The sequence below is a fragment of the Euwallacea fornicatus genome, chromosome 34 (genome assembly GCF_040115645.1).
Source record: "Euwallacea fornicatus isolate EFF26 chromosome 34, ASM4011564v1, whole genome shotgun sequence".
NCBI classification, from domain to species: Eukaryota; Metazoa; Arthropoda; class Insecta; order Coleoptera; family Curculionidae; genus Euwallacea; species Euwallacea fornicatus.
In genome coordinates, this window is record NC_089574.1 from 1,388,783 (window position 1) to 1,406,739 (window position 17,957).

Here is a 17,957-nt window from a genome sequence, read left to right on the forward strand (position 1 = left end):
TCTAAATTTATAAATCGAACGGAAAATTGAGAAATTTCTCTTTTAAAAACAAACTCTCTTAAGCCATTAGTAATTTATTGTCGAGAGTCGATTTATTTTACGACTCAGAGAAAGGGTATTTAGTGTAAGTTGTGATAGATATATTTATCCCTAAACATTGGACCTGTTAAAAGCAGCATTCTTAACCATCTCTCTTACCTTTAAATCGATAATTTGGCTTTGACACGTGTTAATTGTAAATACAGCTCGGATTTAATTGGTTTCGATGATCGATACGGAAAGAAGGTTTTCGAAAAACTAACAAAAAAAAAACTCATTTGTATTTGTCTCAAACGTTTGGTATGTTTGTGTACAGTGGCCTAGATTTTGTGTGGCAGCAAATCGGAGCCTCAACCTCAATACGAAATACCTTGAAGGATGAATGATATTTAGTGCGCAAGGCATTAATAGAAAGAGAGAAACCCTCAAGATATTTGAAATTAATAGAAAAAGATGTAAGTGATGGTTGTTGAGAGAAAATAATAGAGTTACTGGCAGAGGAACTCAGATACAATAGTTGTTAAAGAAAAGCTTTCCCATATTATTAAAGTCGAATTAAAAAATGTGGATTTAATGCAACCAATTACAACTCCATTACGTTTATCCTCAAAGTAGCATGTTGGCCATGTACCTAAAGGTAATTGTAGCCAATAACAAATTAATATTATTCAGAATGCTTTCAGCTTCCTGCATTACTTAGAAGTTATCAATTATCGAACGAGTGCATAACCATATATCACAGTATAACCGTTTTTTTTTTTAAGAAATTTCAACAATTTTACGAAATGATTCTGAAAATTTGCAGACGCATCGAATCTCCTGCTTGCTTTAAGCATGTTTCAGTCTTTTATTAGTGGAACATGGAGGATCCATTCTATTAGGTAATTCAGATTAATCGAAACCTAAGGAAACGATTGCCAATATTTCTTTTAGTTTATGACATCCTGAAGAATCCTTGTTAAAAACCTGAACATATCTTTCTTGAGGTTTGTACGATCTGTGTTTTCGATGGCCTTCCGCTATCTTGTCCAGTCTTGGTTAATTTATTCTCATTGGAAAGGAGTAAAATTTGAAGAGGAATAACAACAGAGTTTCCTTCTTCTATCGGGATCAGAAATTAGTTAAAACCGATACTTAGAAGGTATATAATTATCCTTTCAAGGTATTTTTTATTATTTCTATGCTTTGAAGTGATAGTGTCTCATATAAACCGTTTATTTAAAATCACCAATAGCATTTTACCATATTCGAGTATGGATGTACATATGTAAGCGTGTAGATATTTAACGAACAAATCTACTAATGACGGCGATTTATAATCGAGAGTGTTTAACACCTGAACGAAGTCGAGGGGTTAATAAAGTTGAGTTGATTAATTGCTTCTTAATATACGTGTTAATTACGATACGTTTCCGTCAACTGCATCGTGAAAAACCGAATAGAATAACGTTTTTACTTCAAATTTAAAATTAACTGCTTCAAGTGGATTTACACATCAGTCTAAGGCTGCCAACCTTTGTGTCAAAAACTGACATCATCATAAGAAATAGACACTAACCGAGTGTGAAGCAAACGTGATGTGACTGATCGGTTGCAAAGCGTCATGGCCGTACTCGGTCGTACTAAATCAATTAGAAATATACATACTAATGAAAATTTGTAATTTAATGAGCGTCATTAACGAACGATTTTGTATAGACCTAACGCAATTTGTGACTCTTTAAGAACCAGTTTCACATTTTTTAGGGTGATATTGTGCAAAGATATGGATATCAGTTTGAAAATCACCTTGTTGTTACTGAAGATGGGTACATATTGAAACTTCATAGGATCTTACCACCGAGCAATAAAACGTCGAACACCATAGGTGAAGAGAAACGACCGCCAGTAATTGTTTTCCATGGATTAGGAGGCAGTTCAGCATTTTGGGTGTTGCAGGGAAAAAAATCACTCGGTAGTGTATAAATTGCTGAGCCTAGGCATCAGTTAACCATACGTTATGCCTTTAATATGCACATTTGCTCTAAACATAGGAGTACGTAACTGTAGGTGTACCTATAAGATATTTCCGGAAGAAGATCGTGTTTTGGCTGAAAAATTGGGTATTACTACATTTTCCTTCGACAACTTTCTCCTCGAGGAGATACTGAGTAAAAGGCTCCCAAATATTTTTTTCTAACTAAGCGCATACTTTACACTAAAAATTAAATTTATAGTCCCACCCTTGGTAATTAAAAAAAAATACATATATACCGACGCCCCTGCTTTCTCTCAAAATATTTTCAGATTTCCCGTTCAATTTAGATGGAAAGAGCGGTTTTTCAGTAAAAAATAAAAATTACACTATAGTTCCTAAATGGAGTTAGATTATTTCTGTTTTTTGTTTTTACATAGTAAATCCTATATTTCGCCACCGCGATAGCTGCATGTAGCATTATATAATACACGTTATGCGTATATGTATAACATAATAATACATATACCGAAATATTTTAGCATTCTTTCTGGTCGACAACGGATTCGATGTTTGGCTTGGAAATTTCAGGGGTAACTATTATTCTAATACTCATGTAAGACTAACGCAACAGAGTAGAGAATACTGGAATTTTGGGTAAGTACCGTACATTTTCGAAAATTTCTAAGAAAAATCACAGTTGAAGATATTTCATTTCAATTTGTACATTCACAATGCTGAAACTGCTTCCAGAAGCCTGGAACTGACTTTCGACATTACGAATGATATGGGGAAACTGCATTCGAACATAAAATATCTTTTGGCTTATAACGGCGAATGGGTAACATGCCCACTGTGCGTTTCATTATACTCAATAAGAACGAGACATTTAGTGATACGCAATTAAGTATTTAGTAAGGTAATTTAGTTAATGTAACATAGCCATTAGTAACTGATGAGCGTTTTCCATTAAAACCTGCATTGACCGGTTAATGCAAAAATGGAAATCACTCTAATTTGATATGAAGAACATTCCAGGGTTTTGTGGTAATTGCAAACTAGACAGTTTGCAACTTATCTGCATTTTGAGTTCAGAATAAGCAACTTTATAATATTATGCATTTATTCGTATCGCAAGAATAGATCGATTATGGGCAGTGGCTCAAAACCCTATTTCACCCTTAAGATATTCTTGTGGAAATGAAACTTGCATTAAAAATGAATTACGACTAATAGAAAATTTATATTGCCGAGACATTTTTATTTTGAACTGTCTAGTTGAACCAAAATCTCTATGGATAAAGCCAGACAAATCCTACAAAATGAAGTTATATTTACGTGTTCGAGCAATCTTCCATCATCCCATGCTTTGCCAACCTTTTATATCTTGTTAATAATCGTTCTTACCATACTTTATACTAACATTTTAAGCTCTAATAAATAGGTAATTTTGAAATATACATTTCATATTTCAGATTTCACGAGATAGCCATTTACGACTTGCCGGCTTGTATAGATTTTATATCCAAGACGACAGGTGGAAAGGGGAATCTCGCCTACATTGGCCATTCCATGGGAACAACGATATCATATGTTTACTCAATACTCAGGGCGAAACACGCCAAAGAAAATCTCAGGGTGATTGTTTCTCTGGCTCCAGTGGCTTATCCGAAGAACATAAGGGGACTTTTTAAATTATTGTCTCCAGTTGCTCCCGTTTTAGCAGTAAGTGCGTATTTATTGATTTAAAAAGTTAGCGAATTGAACAATGGATCATTGTGAAAATATTTGATTATCCAGGAAATTTTATTTATGCCTGAATTCAAAAGTATTATTCTCCGTTTTGATTTTATCGACACTCAAATGGACTTTTGAGGCCCTTAATTGAAATTTGGAGTGGATTCAAATACTAAATTTATTTTTCTAAAGGTAAATGACGATATTAGAACGTCAGAAAGGATAATAAACGCACCTAAACCATCAACAATCCATAAGTTCGGCTGGGGAAAAACCTAAGATAGGATAAAAAGATTTTCAGCACGTACAGAGTGAAACGTTTTCTTTGATTCTACGGGGCCGAGAGCGTGTGGTGGAGAAGAATGCAGGAGATCGTTCAATTTTCTTTGAGACTCTTAGTTGCATTTCGTCGGTTTTATAAACAAGAAACGAAATTGGGGCTACCAGACTTCCTTGTAGAACACCTATTCGGCCATACCCTTTGGGTGAAGCATAGCTTACTGTTACTATCTGTGTGCAGTTTTCGAGATAAAAACGTATTCAGTCCGCTTCAGTTAATAAGAACTATCGTGGCAGTCAGCAAGAATATTGTTTATCTTGAAAAATTCTGAAAGTCTTCTTGGGAAAAACTTTTCGAACATTTTGTTTATTTGATTTTTGAGGGCAATGGTCCTCCTAGTCTGACATATTTATGCAAGGGTTCGCACTTTTTTTTTTAATTTAGAGTGAGTTTGGAATATTCGAATTAAAAAGGAAATTTACCGGTCTGCGGATTAAGATTTACTAGATAGGTAAGTGACCTTTGTATCGCAAACAAACTCGGATGAAGCCGGGGACGTTATTGGCCCCTCTTGAGTTTTCTACCATGTGCGCATTGGTTAAAATTCCGTAAAATATTTCCAAAAATCTCTCATACACCAGTTTTAAGGTGCCGTACAAAACGGACGTTCCATACTTTTTGAATTAATTTGGCCTGATTGCCATTCCATATTTTTTGACACTATATATATATGTTTTGTGAGATTATTTCAAAAATTTTACTCACCCAGATTTATAAGTCTTTCTTAACTAATAGGATATTCTCAGACTTAAGGGCATGCACGCTATTGGCCAATTTCACGAATTATTCCAAGGATTAATGGCAGTCACCTGTGGAAAATACCCTTTGATCATTTCATGTAATGAAATTCTTAGTTTGGCTGCGGGACAATCACACGTCAGTCAATTTCAACCGGTACGTAATGGTGTAACGGTATGGAAAGTGATACTTTGCCGCACGCTCATCGCACTGATGAACGACTAGCGTGAACTGACGTGACGTATCGAGTGCGATAAGACTTTTTCATGCATGTTAGATGAATGCAGTATTTTTCTTAAGGGCGCATAAATTACCTCAATGTTTTCTGATGTAGTGTAATCTGCATAATACTCACAAGGGTGGTAAAAAACTTGCCGCACCTATATAAGTCGTCACGACTTCCTTATTACCTACTAACACAGTTTGTTTTGCAAGTAACGTCGCGTGCGTTCGTAGGAAGAACTGTTTTATCATTATGATCCAAAGAGTTTCCAGTAAGTCACACTTTTCGCACCGATATGCACAATCAACGTCTTAAATTCTCCGATGGAAACCCCTGACACTGATTCCACTTAAATGTTATTTTAGGAGATATTGCCTGTATTCCTTAGTTACTATCCTAGCGGAACAAGTTTACACACTTTAGAGCACTTTGCCCAGCTGATTGTAAGAGGCGGGCAATTCCAAATGTTTGACTATGGCCCATTAATCAACGTGCAAAAGTATAACCACCAGATTCCTCCTGAATACGATGTTAAGCAAATTCAAGTACCTGTGCATTTGTTCGTAGGGTACTATGACGCTATTGGAACACAAGAGGTATGTTAACTATAAGAACAGTTTGATATTGTGGGGGGCCATTACACGTATAGCAATATTCACATATTACGTATTTATTTCAGGATGCCGCAATATTGTTCTCCAAGCTGCAGGGTGCACAAATTGAGACTGAAATAACGAAACACCTTCTTCCTTATGCACACAACGACTTTTTCCTAGCAAAACACTTGGAACCATTTCACGAAAAACTTTTAGATATAATAAAGGTAGACAAAAAATAAATAATATTAATAAAACTTTTATTTAATTTTAGTATTTCGGCATTTTCAATCAACAAGGGCGAAATTTATGTTTTCTTTATGAAATTTTAAAGCAAATATTTTGCCCAATAACCCTAATAAATATACAGCATGTTTTAGAATTGACGGCAAAAAATTTGTATATTTTCTATTTGCATAATTTCCGCCACGATAATCTCCAATCTACTGTTTCGGAGATACAGAATTAAAAAAAAAACTTTATAGCCTCCAGAGTTTACATAATAATTTATAAAAATGTGCCATGTGTGGAGGGCTTTACGTTGCGAACTAGTTTTACGAAATACTTACTAAATTAAATAGATAATTGAATTAAAGTTAAATCCAGTTGATTATTTGCAATCATTTTGGCATGTCTAAATACGCAGACCCCGCCCTGTCCGGAACTAGCCTGAACTATACTCCATACTGAGATAAAAATCTCATAAACTCTGAGCTTATCTCCCTGCAGCACGGAAACGAATACCCTAAGGTATTTAGATGGCAAAATTACATTATTTTTGATTAAGGAATTGTTTGACCCGATTTTGAAAAATCACGAGGTGGCCATCGCATATTTACTTGGGTTCCAAAAGCCGAACCGACGAGTAGAGCGTATAACTTAGAAGTGTCTCAATGGAATAGATCGGGAGCAAATGTTATGCTGACTCCGGTCTACGTTTAACGGACAAATCGAAGCACAAAAATAAACAAAAACACGACTTTTATATTAACTTTTTATCCACAAAACAATTTCGAGACCACGTTCACACTGCAAAATGTTTATTTGCAACAAAACGTAGAGTGCATTTTAAGTATTAGTTTGATTTTTATAGTCCATACCGGAATCTCTCCATTTTCGTGATGCTGAAACGGAAGCATACAAAGATTCTCTACTAACGACTTTTTATTAGTATATTTTGCTAAAATTGAAACGAAAAAGGCGGTTTCGGTTGTGGATTGGACCCACATTCGTAAAGATGGGTAAGTCGTGGGCAACCTTAAAGGATTTTCCGATAGTTTATGGTTGTATAACTAATATTCCAAAGTCATTTTAGGCAATTCCTTCCTTTTTAACTCATAATAATTCTTCAAATCAGGGACACTGAGAGCGCGCGCGCGCACTCTAGGGATTCGTAATAGATAGATAGGATGTACCTTGAAGTTTTTCCTGCGCATGTCTATTTGAATATTTTTCTACAATACGGTCACATGGAACGTTACATTTTTTAACTGTTTGTACAAATTTAGTCGCAGACGAATGTATTTTTAATTTGGAACAAACCGAGTCGTAGAATGAAACTCTGAATCGAAAACTGCGACTTTAATCCACAAAAAAATGCAAGATTTGTCGTTGTATTACGGATTAGTGATTGAACGACGTCTTGATATAGTAAAGGAAATGCGCAGAGCAATATGGGTTGCTTATTATCGCAAAATTTCTATGGACGAAAAGGCTCAGCATCACCTTTGTCCTGAAAGTGAAGACTCATGGTGTAAGTAGCAACAGCATAAAGCCAAGGGAACTACGTATTCTCATCCACCTGGTTTTGATGAAGAAACTCGTCAGATTCTAATGACGATGTGTGAAGATTTGAGCCAACACGATTTTCTCGAGAGATCTTTAGACAATATACTTAGATACAGAGGATGGATTTGCATAAGGTCCTGTTATTCTCGATCAGTCGTAAGAGCACGTTTCTTATGAGTTTTTCATTAAAAAACTTTGAACGCGTTTTTTTTAAACGGCATTTTTACACTTGACGAAGGTAATTAATCAAAAATAGTTGATCATATCGATTTCAAGATTCAACACAACATGCAGCACATTTGTGCTATCGTCTGTAGCTCAGCCATGATACAATTTTAATATTAACGTACAATTTTGCTTTATATAGTGCGTCAAAAGAAGGTATTTTTTTTCAGTATTTTGCGAAAACTGCCATTTCCTTAATTTACAGGGAAATTTTAAAATTTGGAACAGACTAGAGCTAGGATGATACAGATTAGCAATATCTTTCGATTTTCTGTTTCAGATATCCAAGATCGGAATCACCTTCGCCAGCGGAACACATGTTTTTTTATCGATGCGAAAGCAGTTTTATAAGTAAGTAAAAACATTTTTAAAGTGTAAAAAAACAATCCTGCTCTCCTAAATAATACCTTTCCAGGAGAAAAGTTTGCCCTATTATATGCTATACTTTTTGAAAAAAAAATTAACGACGTGCTTATTTTTAGACGTTCACACTAAAATACCCCGTTAAACGTAGGTCGTTGATTAAATCATTTTCCAATTTACCATCAAACACACACAACTAATTTTCCAAGATATATCTCTGATACTGCTCCCTTTCCCAATTTACACGTTGTTCCATCTGTTCACTCTATTTTTCCGCTTTACTTTTGCAATTGGAACTAAACAAACACTCACGAACCATGAGTGAAGTTTTAGTTCAGTTTCCACGTCCAGACTCGTACGATGCAGTTTTTAACGTTGTGAACAAAACAAAAACCTTTTGACATTTACCGACAAAAAATGAGATCTAAATTGTGGCTGAATTTGCAAAAAAGGCAGGAATGAAATGTGAAAGTGACCGAAATATTGCCGGTTTGTCGTAAATTCGTTTTAAAAACAAGAAGTTGGTGGTTTGATGCTGATTTGTTGGAATAGTATTTATTTAAAGTAAATGTACTGAAGGTTGTCGACCGCGATGGAGAGTTTCTCCTTAGAGCACAATACTGTTTTGATGCGATTAAGGTGGAAGTTAGTACACTTAACCAGTCCGCATTATTCGAAAATGCACTTATTTAATTAATATTGTTCATAAAAGGTTATATTCTATATCTACAGTGCACCGTGAGTGCATAAACTGGCTTCAGTTTAGTTGAATATTCTTGATTTGCGAAAGGACTTCTTGACGCCCGGTTTGCCGTTAGGATCTCAATGGATAGAGCACGAAGTGTTTTGAACAAAATTTCTACCCAAAAAGATATAGTCTAACAATGACAATGGGAACGATAATTTTATCGCACCTACTGCGAATGCTTGGAATTCCCCAATTCGTCATAAATAAAGCCACATTCCAAAAGTGGCCGTAATGCGACAACGGTGCACCACGACTATAAATTTACAATCACGTATAATAAATCTAAAAAAAAAACTTTCAAGTAGCTGCAAGAAAAATTATTATTTGCTAATGGAAATGATATGTATGCGTTATTTTTAAATTATTTACCTCGGCATGAGCACATATTTTGCAATATATTAAAAAAAGAATCAATAATTTTTCCGAGTTGAAATCCGTGGCGGAACTCGTCAACTTTAGAATTTTATAAGATACGAGTTGAAATGATGAAAAATTCCGCCTCCCAGCGACACGCGAAGTGACGCGCTAAGAGGGAGGAGAAGAGCAATGTCTGAGAAGTAAATTACCGCGAAAATATTAGAACAAGACAAATAAGTCGTAGCGAATTCGGTAAGACATTTTGAAATGGTCTGTCAACTCCAATAATGACAAAATCGGTGACATATTACGTAAATGATAATGACAGCTGTCAATTTACACTACGTTCATTTCATGCGTCAAAGTGAAACATCTCGGTAAATATAAGTTTCAGAAGAAAGTGTTTCGTATCAATGTTATCGATCGTTAAGAGGTACGTATTTTAAAATTATTCCCAAATGTACAGGGTCCGTCATAAAAGTGTGATAGCACAAAGTCATGTTTTTTTAAATGGAACCTCCGGTATTTTCGCCATTTTCGAATTTAATGTGAAATTCTATGGTCGGCTTATCTAGAAGATCTTGTGTCAAAAATTTACTGTTTTCCAGTAGTTCGGGAAAATGCGAAAATTTTAATAGCTGCGAGGTTCCACGGAAATCGGTGTACTGTATCCTAACCGCAGCGAATGTCGGAATTGGTCTTGTGGAACTCCAAGAGGGCCTAATACGCTACGTTTTGACGTGTTTTAGTCAAAAATTGCATTACCTCAAACTCAAATAACTTATTTGAAATGGACTGTCTCAATTTTCTCGACGGCATCGCGTTCAGAACCTAAAAATCTACAACTTTTGTTAACATCATCTCATCCCTAAATATAGCTGTTTCTAAATTCGCGATAATTGTCCCTTTTTGGCTTCTAAATGTTCGAAAAGTCACACCGGTGACGTCACCATGGGACAAATGTTATGCGATGCCCGGTGAAGTTCAGTGTCAAGACTACGAGAAATAATTTTATTTTCATGCAAATGAGGAACTCACAACAGATTCTCAAATTGTCCTCCATTTCGATCAGAACATATTTTCAGTCTTCGCAGAAAAGACCTATTTATAATATGAATTATTATTATTATCATTATTATTATTATTACTATTATTATTACTATTATTATTATTATTATTATTATTATTATTATTATTATTATTATTATTATTACTATTATCATTACTATTATTATTAATATCATCATCATCGGATAATCATGGAGAAGTTAGAAACGGCTGTGCTTAGAGATAGGGCAATTGTAACAAAAGTTGTAGATTTTTGGACGCTGAACACGATATCGTCGAGAAAATTGGGAATTTCATTTGAAATAAGCAAGTTATTGGAGATTGTAGTCATGCAATTTCGAAGGTCTATTTCAAGGGTCAAGGAAATGTTTTTTTTTTTAATTAATACGTCGAAATATAGCTTATTAGCTTCTTTTAGAGCTCCACAAGGCAGATTCCAACGGTTAGGGTATAGCACCGACATCCGTGAGACCTTGCAGTTATCAAGATTTTAGAATTTTTCCGAATAATTCGGAAACGGTAAATTTTTGACATAAGATCCTTTGCATAAACTGACCTTAAAAAATAGAGGGTTTCGTTAAAAAAATTATATCACCTGGGACAACCGCACTTTTGTGACGGACCCTGTACATTCGAAAATAATTTTAAAATACGTACCTCTTAATGACCAAAAACTTTGATATGAAACATTTCCTCCTACAACTCACATATCTCATTTTGACACACTAATGAGCAATCCTGTATACACACATAATGACGGGTAAGTATTTCTTGTAGGGGAAAACAAAAAATCGACCACGAAGCTTCATCGCGTTCTTACCTCCTCGCTGAATTGTTAAGGATGGCCATTTTTTTCACCCGGCTAATCCCACAGAGAAGCCAAAGTGGCTTCAAACTTGATTGCAAAAAATGAACAATTCCAATTTCCACGTTGTTCACTGTCTCATATGAGGTGTAGACAATCGGGAATCCGGAATGTTGCACGAAACTGACTGGTACAGATGCGTGATGAAATGATACTTAGTCCAAATGAAACAGCAATAAAAATTAAGAAACTTTTAAGAATAAATGCTTTATTTTGACAGCAGTAATACGACTATGGGGAAAACAGTTTTTTTTTTTTAATTTTCATGGAAAGAAAACTGGTGTGCTGAATTGAGTTCAACGGGCTAAACCGACTACTTCTTGTGGTATGATTTAAAGCAGATCCGTTCAACACACTGAGCCTGCTCACACTTTTTGCAACTCCGTTGCACCCTGGCATAACAACTAACACATCGCTGTTGCTTTTTCAGTTTTGACGCAAAATGTTCCATGTTATCAAATTGAACAGTTTCTGGCAATGAAGGAGCTTTACGTTTTCGAGTTGATTTATTTTGGTTCAGATAATATCTCACCATATACCTTGTAAAGTACGATGGATTTATCTCATTTTCCGGATTAGCGCAAGTTTTTCGCGAAAGCATCCAGGCGTTGGCCATAACATATAGGTGAAAAGCACCCAGCACCACTTTTCGCATGCACTCCGATTCTACAATTATTTACGCACTAGTCACTGAAATCGACGCCACCCATCTTGGAATTGTGACTGTGAATCAGCTTTGGTTCTATTTGTTGTACGTATTTTTTGACCAGTTGGTTAGTTCAGTGACTGTTAAGCAATTAATCGAATTATGTTTTCGTCTGTCATGTGTTCAAACATTTCTACTGGATTCGAATGCCTCAGATCTTAGGAAAGTTGCTCAAATCCATTCGAGTAGTCGCGTTCACTAACCGGTTGTCTCCAGTTTCTGTAGGAAGTTTCGTTCCAGTATGACTCCCTCGATTTTGGTTGGGAATTGCATGACTTCAGCGTTTTTTGAATATTTCTCAAAGGCTCGCTCTCTCCACTTGAGTAATCTTCTGAAATATGTCGTTTCGTGACATTCACTTTTCCAGGGACACCTTTAAACGAAATATCAATTCACATTCTTCAAAAGCGTCAAACAAAAAAGTGGAATAAGCTTATGTTCTCGGCGAATCATCAAGATAAACTCATTTTGATGCTAAATGGAAGGTAAATATATGTGTCGACTGTAGGCATATTGCGTGCCATAACGCAAATTATACTCACATTCGCCCATTGTACTCGTGCACGTACAGTTAAATTTGCACCGTAACCAGCAAACTTACACAAAAAAATAAAGAGCTTTTCGCTTGACAACAAATTGTTAACTTATTTGGAACGCACATACATTTCTGAGCAAAACGAATAAAATTTGTGCTCGAATGAGAATTGTAGTAAACAATTGTAATTCTGCAAGGTAAACAATATACTTCTCAAGTTTTGACGCTGCAAAAAGTTCATGGGAATCACCCAATATGTAATGTGTATTAGTGCTTTTTAAAATCTCTTTGAAAACTCATTACTTTATTGTTGGGTCTGTGCATTGGGCCTATGCAAGGTGCCAGGAAAATCATTTTCGTAAATTTAATCAGTGATTGAGAACATCACTTTGAGTAAAAAAGTCCCTTCCAATAGAGGTCGAAAACCTAATTGCTTTTTCAAAAAAAAAAGCGCAAAAATTAGTAACCGAAAAGCCACGATAAGCTTTAAAGTTTTAATAGAATGTGGAAAAAGGTACTTGGGAGATGTTGATTGTTTGCCACGTAACAAAAAAGTTAAAATTACTCAATAATAACATTGCCAAGAGCAATTTAAAACTTCGTTTATAGCTAATATCAAATAAAATTACGCGGCAACGCCGCACCGAACGTGACCGAGAAAAGAAAATTTATTTTTATTACGATTATTTTTTGCAATTCTTTAATGCCCGGTAGGTGATAAAGTTGGCCTTTTATTAGTAGGTGAATTCATTTCGAGTCATTCAGAGTACCTACGCGAAAATGTACATATTCTTTACGCGAATGCCACGACCTGTTTTTGGTTTATGTGGACGAGCGTTACGAAGTTCCGAGAGGGCTAGGCGCGTTTGCACTAATCGTTATCCAGAAGGAAAACTTCCAGTTCGACAAATATTTATGGAAGTTCCCCCAAAGTCTTCTGGATACAGGTAACATAATTCCTACATATCTAAAACGAGGTACACAGTTAGAAGTCGGTTCTAAACCCGAAGAACAAATTTTAAACTTTGTTGAAGAGGATTCAAGAAGGAATACATGCGTGCCCTCAAGTATTTTCAATACTTAGTACTGCAAAAACAACAATAAATTTGCATTTTGATTGTTATGTGAGTGGTGCAAAATGTGGAATATAACGTGTTATGCTAATTAGATACGACAACGATAATTTAAAGATACGTACATGGCTTTCAGACTAACAGAATAAGAATCATATGTTTACATTTTATAAATTTAACGCATTTTTTTAATTATGTACTCTGAAACGCGTCACACCCAAAAAATTCGTGTAAGAATGCAAACCTGGTATTTGCAGCTATTCAGATAGGTATTGAAAGGGAATAAGCACGACGCGACGTTGCCGAGTGTCAGAAGATGTTGTTTTGCTCTCCGGGGTATGGTTGTACCACGCGTTTAAAAAAATCCGGTCAAGTAGGCTTTGGAATTTTTGACACCGAATCCCGTATGTCTTTGATATGTTCCGCGTAATTTCGACCATAAACAAATAACTGCAACTTCACTTAAATATGATTTCATTCCCCTTCATTATTTGCTAGTTTTTATTCAAACTAGCCTTTTACGAGGGCTCAAGGAGTTGTGTGTTGGTTAATTATACTTTCCCAAGTGCTAAAAATAATATTTACGTTCAAACAAAGGGCCTTTACGGTTGAGTCTTACTTGTGGAACGGACAGTTAATATGCGGAGAATGGGGCTTTGAACTTCAACCCTCTCTTTTCAGCAATTGTTGCTGAAGAGGTAAGTGATTAAACATTAATTAGACACATTTATGTTTAATTTTTTATTGGCCACTCGTAAGGATGAAAATTGAAAGGGAGCTTTAGACTCATTTGTTTATGCTCGAGATCACGTGGGGCGCGTCAAAGACATACGAGTTCGGTATTAAACGATTTCAAAGCCACTTGACCGGAAATTTTTTAAACGCACGGTATTTAGGACTCCTGCTACAAGGAAACTTTAGGTCCGAACGATATTCTTGACCGGTGGTTACGTTTACGAGACTTATTTCCCTAACGCCCTGTAGACGGCGGCTATGCGGCAATATCCGAGTGTGCTTAGTCGAGTAGGGCGGGCGTTGATGGGTTAATAAAGAATGATCTCCTTGGTAATTTTGCAAAAACAAATGCCAGTGTGTGGAGGTTTGCAAGTTGCGCTAGGGCCCGATTTTACAACTTGAATGGTTAGCGAGAGAGGTTTACGAAATCTCCACTAAACCACAACTCAGAACCGGAAAGAAATATGCCCGCTATAAATCGTCGGAAATGTATACAAATTTGAAGTTTCACCATGAATAGCAACGCTCAGCAGTAATAACAACAGACAAAGCAACTTTCGAACCGTTCCAAAAATCCCATATTTAGAAGCCAACGCCATAGGGAAACTGTGGTACCAGATAAGAAATTTTTCAATCCATAAATTAGCTCCAGAGAATCAACAAATATCTGGATAGCGCATGCCTCCCGAAGTTTTGGAGAGACACGTTGCACGAGAAGACGCCTCCTGGTAAAGAGCAGTTGCGAACGTTTCTCGGAAAGGAGATTTTGTGCGTCGGGGCGCATACAACTCTGGCAGCTTCCAGTTTCGTAAATCTTGTGAATTTCATTTTCCAGAAACAATAATTTGTGAGGAGGGACTTTGCAGTCGAGAGTGCCAACGGAACATTGCACCAGGTAGGACGGATTAGATTGCTTCGATTTTCTACAGAAATAATACCTCTTTATTTCACCTTTGATTTCGTTTGTCGGAAAATATTGGAGGCAAAATTGCTCTCTCACGGGGTATCTATGGCAACTTCGTTATGCTATAATACTCACTGTAAGCTATATCTATAAAGTATAAATTTTATGTTTGTTCGGTGACGGAAGTAGGTATGCAAACAGGATTAAAATTTAATTTAAAAAACTTGAGCTTCGTCATTTTTTTTATGTACCAAGTTGTTCTAATCGATAAAAAGTTGATTGATGGCTTAATCATCAGTTAGATCGTTGCTCCTCACTTGAAAATGTTTTATTGCCGCATAGGTGTCATTTCAAACTAAACACTAAGCCCGATTTTAAGTAAACTAAAAATTCTAATTTAATATTTATTCCATTTGCGAGTCACCCCACAATAAGGAATTTGAAAAGTTTACTATTTTTTCACCGTGCGCACGGTTTGTTCCTACGTGGTGTAAAAGTTAATTTCTAGATTGAACCTACAGAGCGGTCCGATTCAATTCTTGCCATTTGATGGCATAGCGGAAACTCTTAGAGATACAGCGACAATCATTGGGTCTAGGAATGTCAGGGAAAAATACTAAATCGCATTCATAATCTCCTGTGATTATCGAAATTGTGCAACTAGTGCCGAAAATGCGGTTTTTCGCACGAGGAGGACAGTTTGGCGACAAGACCCGATATTGTAAGAGTGCGCTAAGTGGTTTTCTCTCATGTTTTACACAGTAACTTTCCAATGAACGCAGAGATCATATTCTCGATTCTATTTAATTTAACTCCCACTAATTCACAAATATACTAGATTAGAAAAAGTCGACTATTGAATGTAGTTTTTTTTCTTAATATCAAATTGTATATTATGAGTTTCGCAAAAATTCCAAGTTCAATATGTTGAAAATACGGTGATTTTCAAACATGCAGTAGAACGATTTCTGAAAATCTCAGCAAAGATTGGAAGAACATTGCAACCTTTTCCATCAGATATTAAACATTTCACTGTTTTCGTGTGTCAAATTTGAAATTTCCGCAATGCAATAGTGCAAATTTCCCAAAAATGATCATACGTTTTTATTGCCACTACAATTACAACGATAATTTGCACTAGTGAAATTTCCCTTGCCGTCCTGCGAATATTATAAAGAACTGAAATATTCGAATCTTATGGACATATTCACGAAATTATCTTCTCAGATATTATTCATGCATCAAATATGAATGTATCTTTTTTAATAACTTTACACTCATGCAACTTAAACGGAAAAATGCATTTGTGTCTTGATTCGTATGCAAGTGAACGTTGTAAAATTGTCGATCATTTTCATTGCACTTATCACATACGTATACGTGAATGGCGGCTTTTCAGTAAAAAAAAATTGCCTTACTTTTAATAGAATGCCAGCTATTGTTTGCTACATCCATTTCTTCTAGACCATTGGATTAAATAATAGGTTTCCTTGATAAAAAGAAAGAAATGTTCAGGATACTGGAAAAGGAAAATTGTGGAATTGATTATTAGATGCATGTTAGTTGAAGCTATTTGAATCACGGAAAAAGACTTCTGCTTTGGTCAGATTTCTAAAAAAACAGTAAGTTGAAACAATGCACGTATGTTTAGGTTAATTTTGTGGGGTAATTGCGAAATCTTGGAAACCAATCGGTTTGGGTCGAAATTGATGAGAGAGAATTTTGGGCGTACCCAGTTTCCTGAAAGAAAAACGTGAAATAGCTTTTTATCTACTAATTTTTTCAGATATCTCCGAAACCACTACATTTTTTTTAGAAATTTCTATTTTTCAAATTTTAATCACTGACATACGCGAAGCAATTGCTATAAAAATTATGTCACATTACATTGTCTCGATGAACCATTTAGGCCTAGGTAAACCGGACAACAACATCTTCCAATTTCTGAGATATTATCACGTAGTTACACATTTAATTGCTTATTTTTGCAACTTTTAAAATGTCTTAAAGTTATGATTCCAGTAAATTAAAAAAAAAAACCTTTGAAGAATTGGGAATAATATTCTAGAACTTTATTAAAATCTATTGAGTGAAATAGTTATAAATTTCTACTCAATATGCAAGAAATCCCCCGAGAAGTGAATTGGCCCTTGTCAAAGGAAAAAAAAAAGAATTAAAATTTCATTGTGTGGGGCTCAATCTTGCTTAATTAAAGACGACCCTGCTCCACAACTAGAATCGTTAAAAATAAAATTTTTAAAAGAAATTTTCGAAATACTTAATTTCTGGAAATTGCAATATCCAGTAACACTGAAAATTTCCAGAGCATTTCGCTGTTGAACCGTTGATAGTTCCAGAACTGTTTTGTGAAAACTGACGGTTATTAAAAATATCTCTTTTTGAGCAGTTTTATTCACATTTAATGAGCAAAATTTTTATTTTGCATTATAAATTGGAAAGGCGAGAAAACGGAAATTAAAAAACACTTCCATATTCCTTGGAGACAAAATATTCTATTTTAGCAGATAAGTAATTAACAAGGTATTTTGTCTGTTATCCGACTTTAGAAGTCGGGTTTTAATCACCTGTTAATCTGCAATATAATTTAAGGATCTTGATTTCCTAAAAATCCTTGGGAACAATCCAGAGTTAGCTTTTTACGTACGCCAGTTTAAGAGCAACTACCGACGGATAATACTTTGGTTTATTTAAATATCAATTAAGAAAAATACGACGTCTCTTTAATAACTTTTGAAGTCGACAATCATTCAGTATTCATTGAGTAGTCAAACCAAACTAACTTAAGACACTTCGTAGCAGTAATCACTAGACTTTGGATGCTGCAACGCAAAGTTTAAAATTTTTATGTGCGAGGTGGTTTTTTAACATGAGTCATAAGGGCACTAAAATATATTTCGCCGTTTTTCAATAAGACATAGACAAAATACCTAACGGGTGTAAAT

General features: G+C 35.4%; 2 protein-coding genes across 3 annotated transcripts in view; both read left to right on the forward strand.

The window, feature by feature from the left end:
- LOC136348665 (gastric triacylglycerol lipase-like) overlaps positions 1–17,957 on the forward strand; it is a 108,161-nt gene that overhangs the window by 3,258 nt on the left and 86,946 nt on the right. The window contains exons 4-10 of one of the 2 annotated variants that reach the window (XM_066299681.1): positions 1,786–1,993; positions 2,536–2,650; positions 3,469–3,718; positions 4,806–4,964; positions 5,397–5,627; positions 5,711–5,854; positions 5,902–6,237. In XM_066299681.1, the coding sequence (XP_066155778.1) occupies positions 1,786–1,993; positions 2,536–2,650; positions 3,469–3,718; positions 4,806–4,964; positions 5,397–5,627; positions 5,711–5,854; positions 5,902–6,096 (1,302 nt within the window). In that variant the 3' untranslated portion in view covers positions 6,097–6,237. Of the gene's footprint in view, positions 1–1,785; positions 1,994–2,535; positions 2,651–3,468; positions 3,719–4,805; positions 4,965–5,396; positions 5,628–5,710; positions 5,855–5,901; positions 6,238–7,920; positions 7,992–17,957 lie in introns of those variants that run through there. The other variant, XM_066299682.1, reaches the window with a different exon arrangement.
- The window catches only part of LOC136348668 (somatostatin receptor type 2-like), a 127,850-nt gene continuing 124,177 nt past the window's right edge, over positions 14,285–17,957 (forward strand). The window contains exon 1 of the mRNA XM_066299690.1: positions 14,285–14,985. The gene's annotated coding sequence lies outside the window, so the exon portion shown is untranslated. The remainder of the gene's footprint in view (positions 14,986–17,957) is intronic.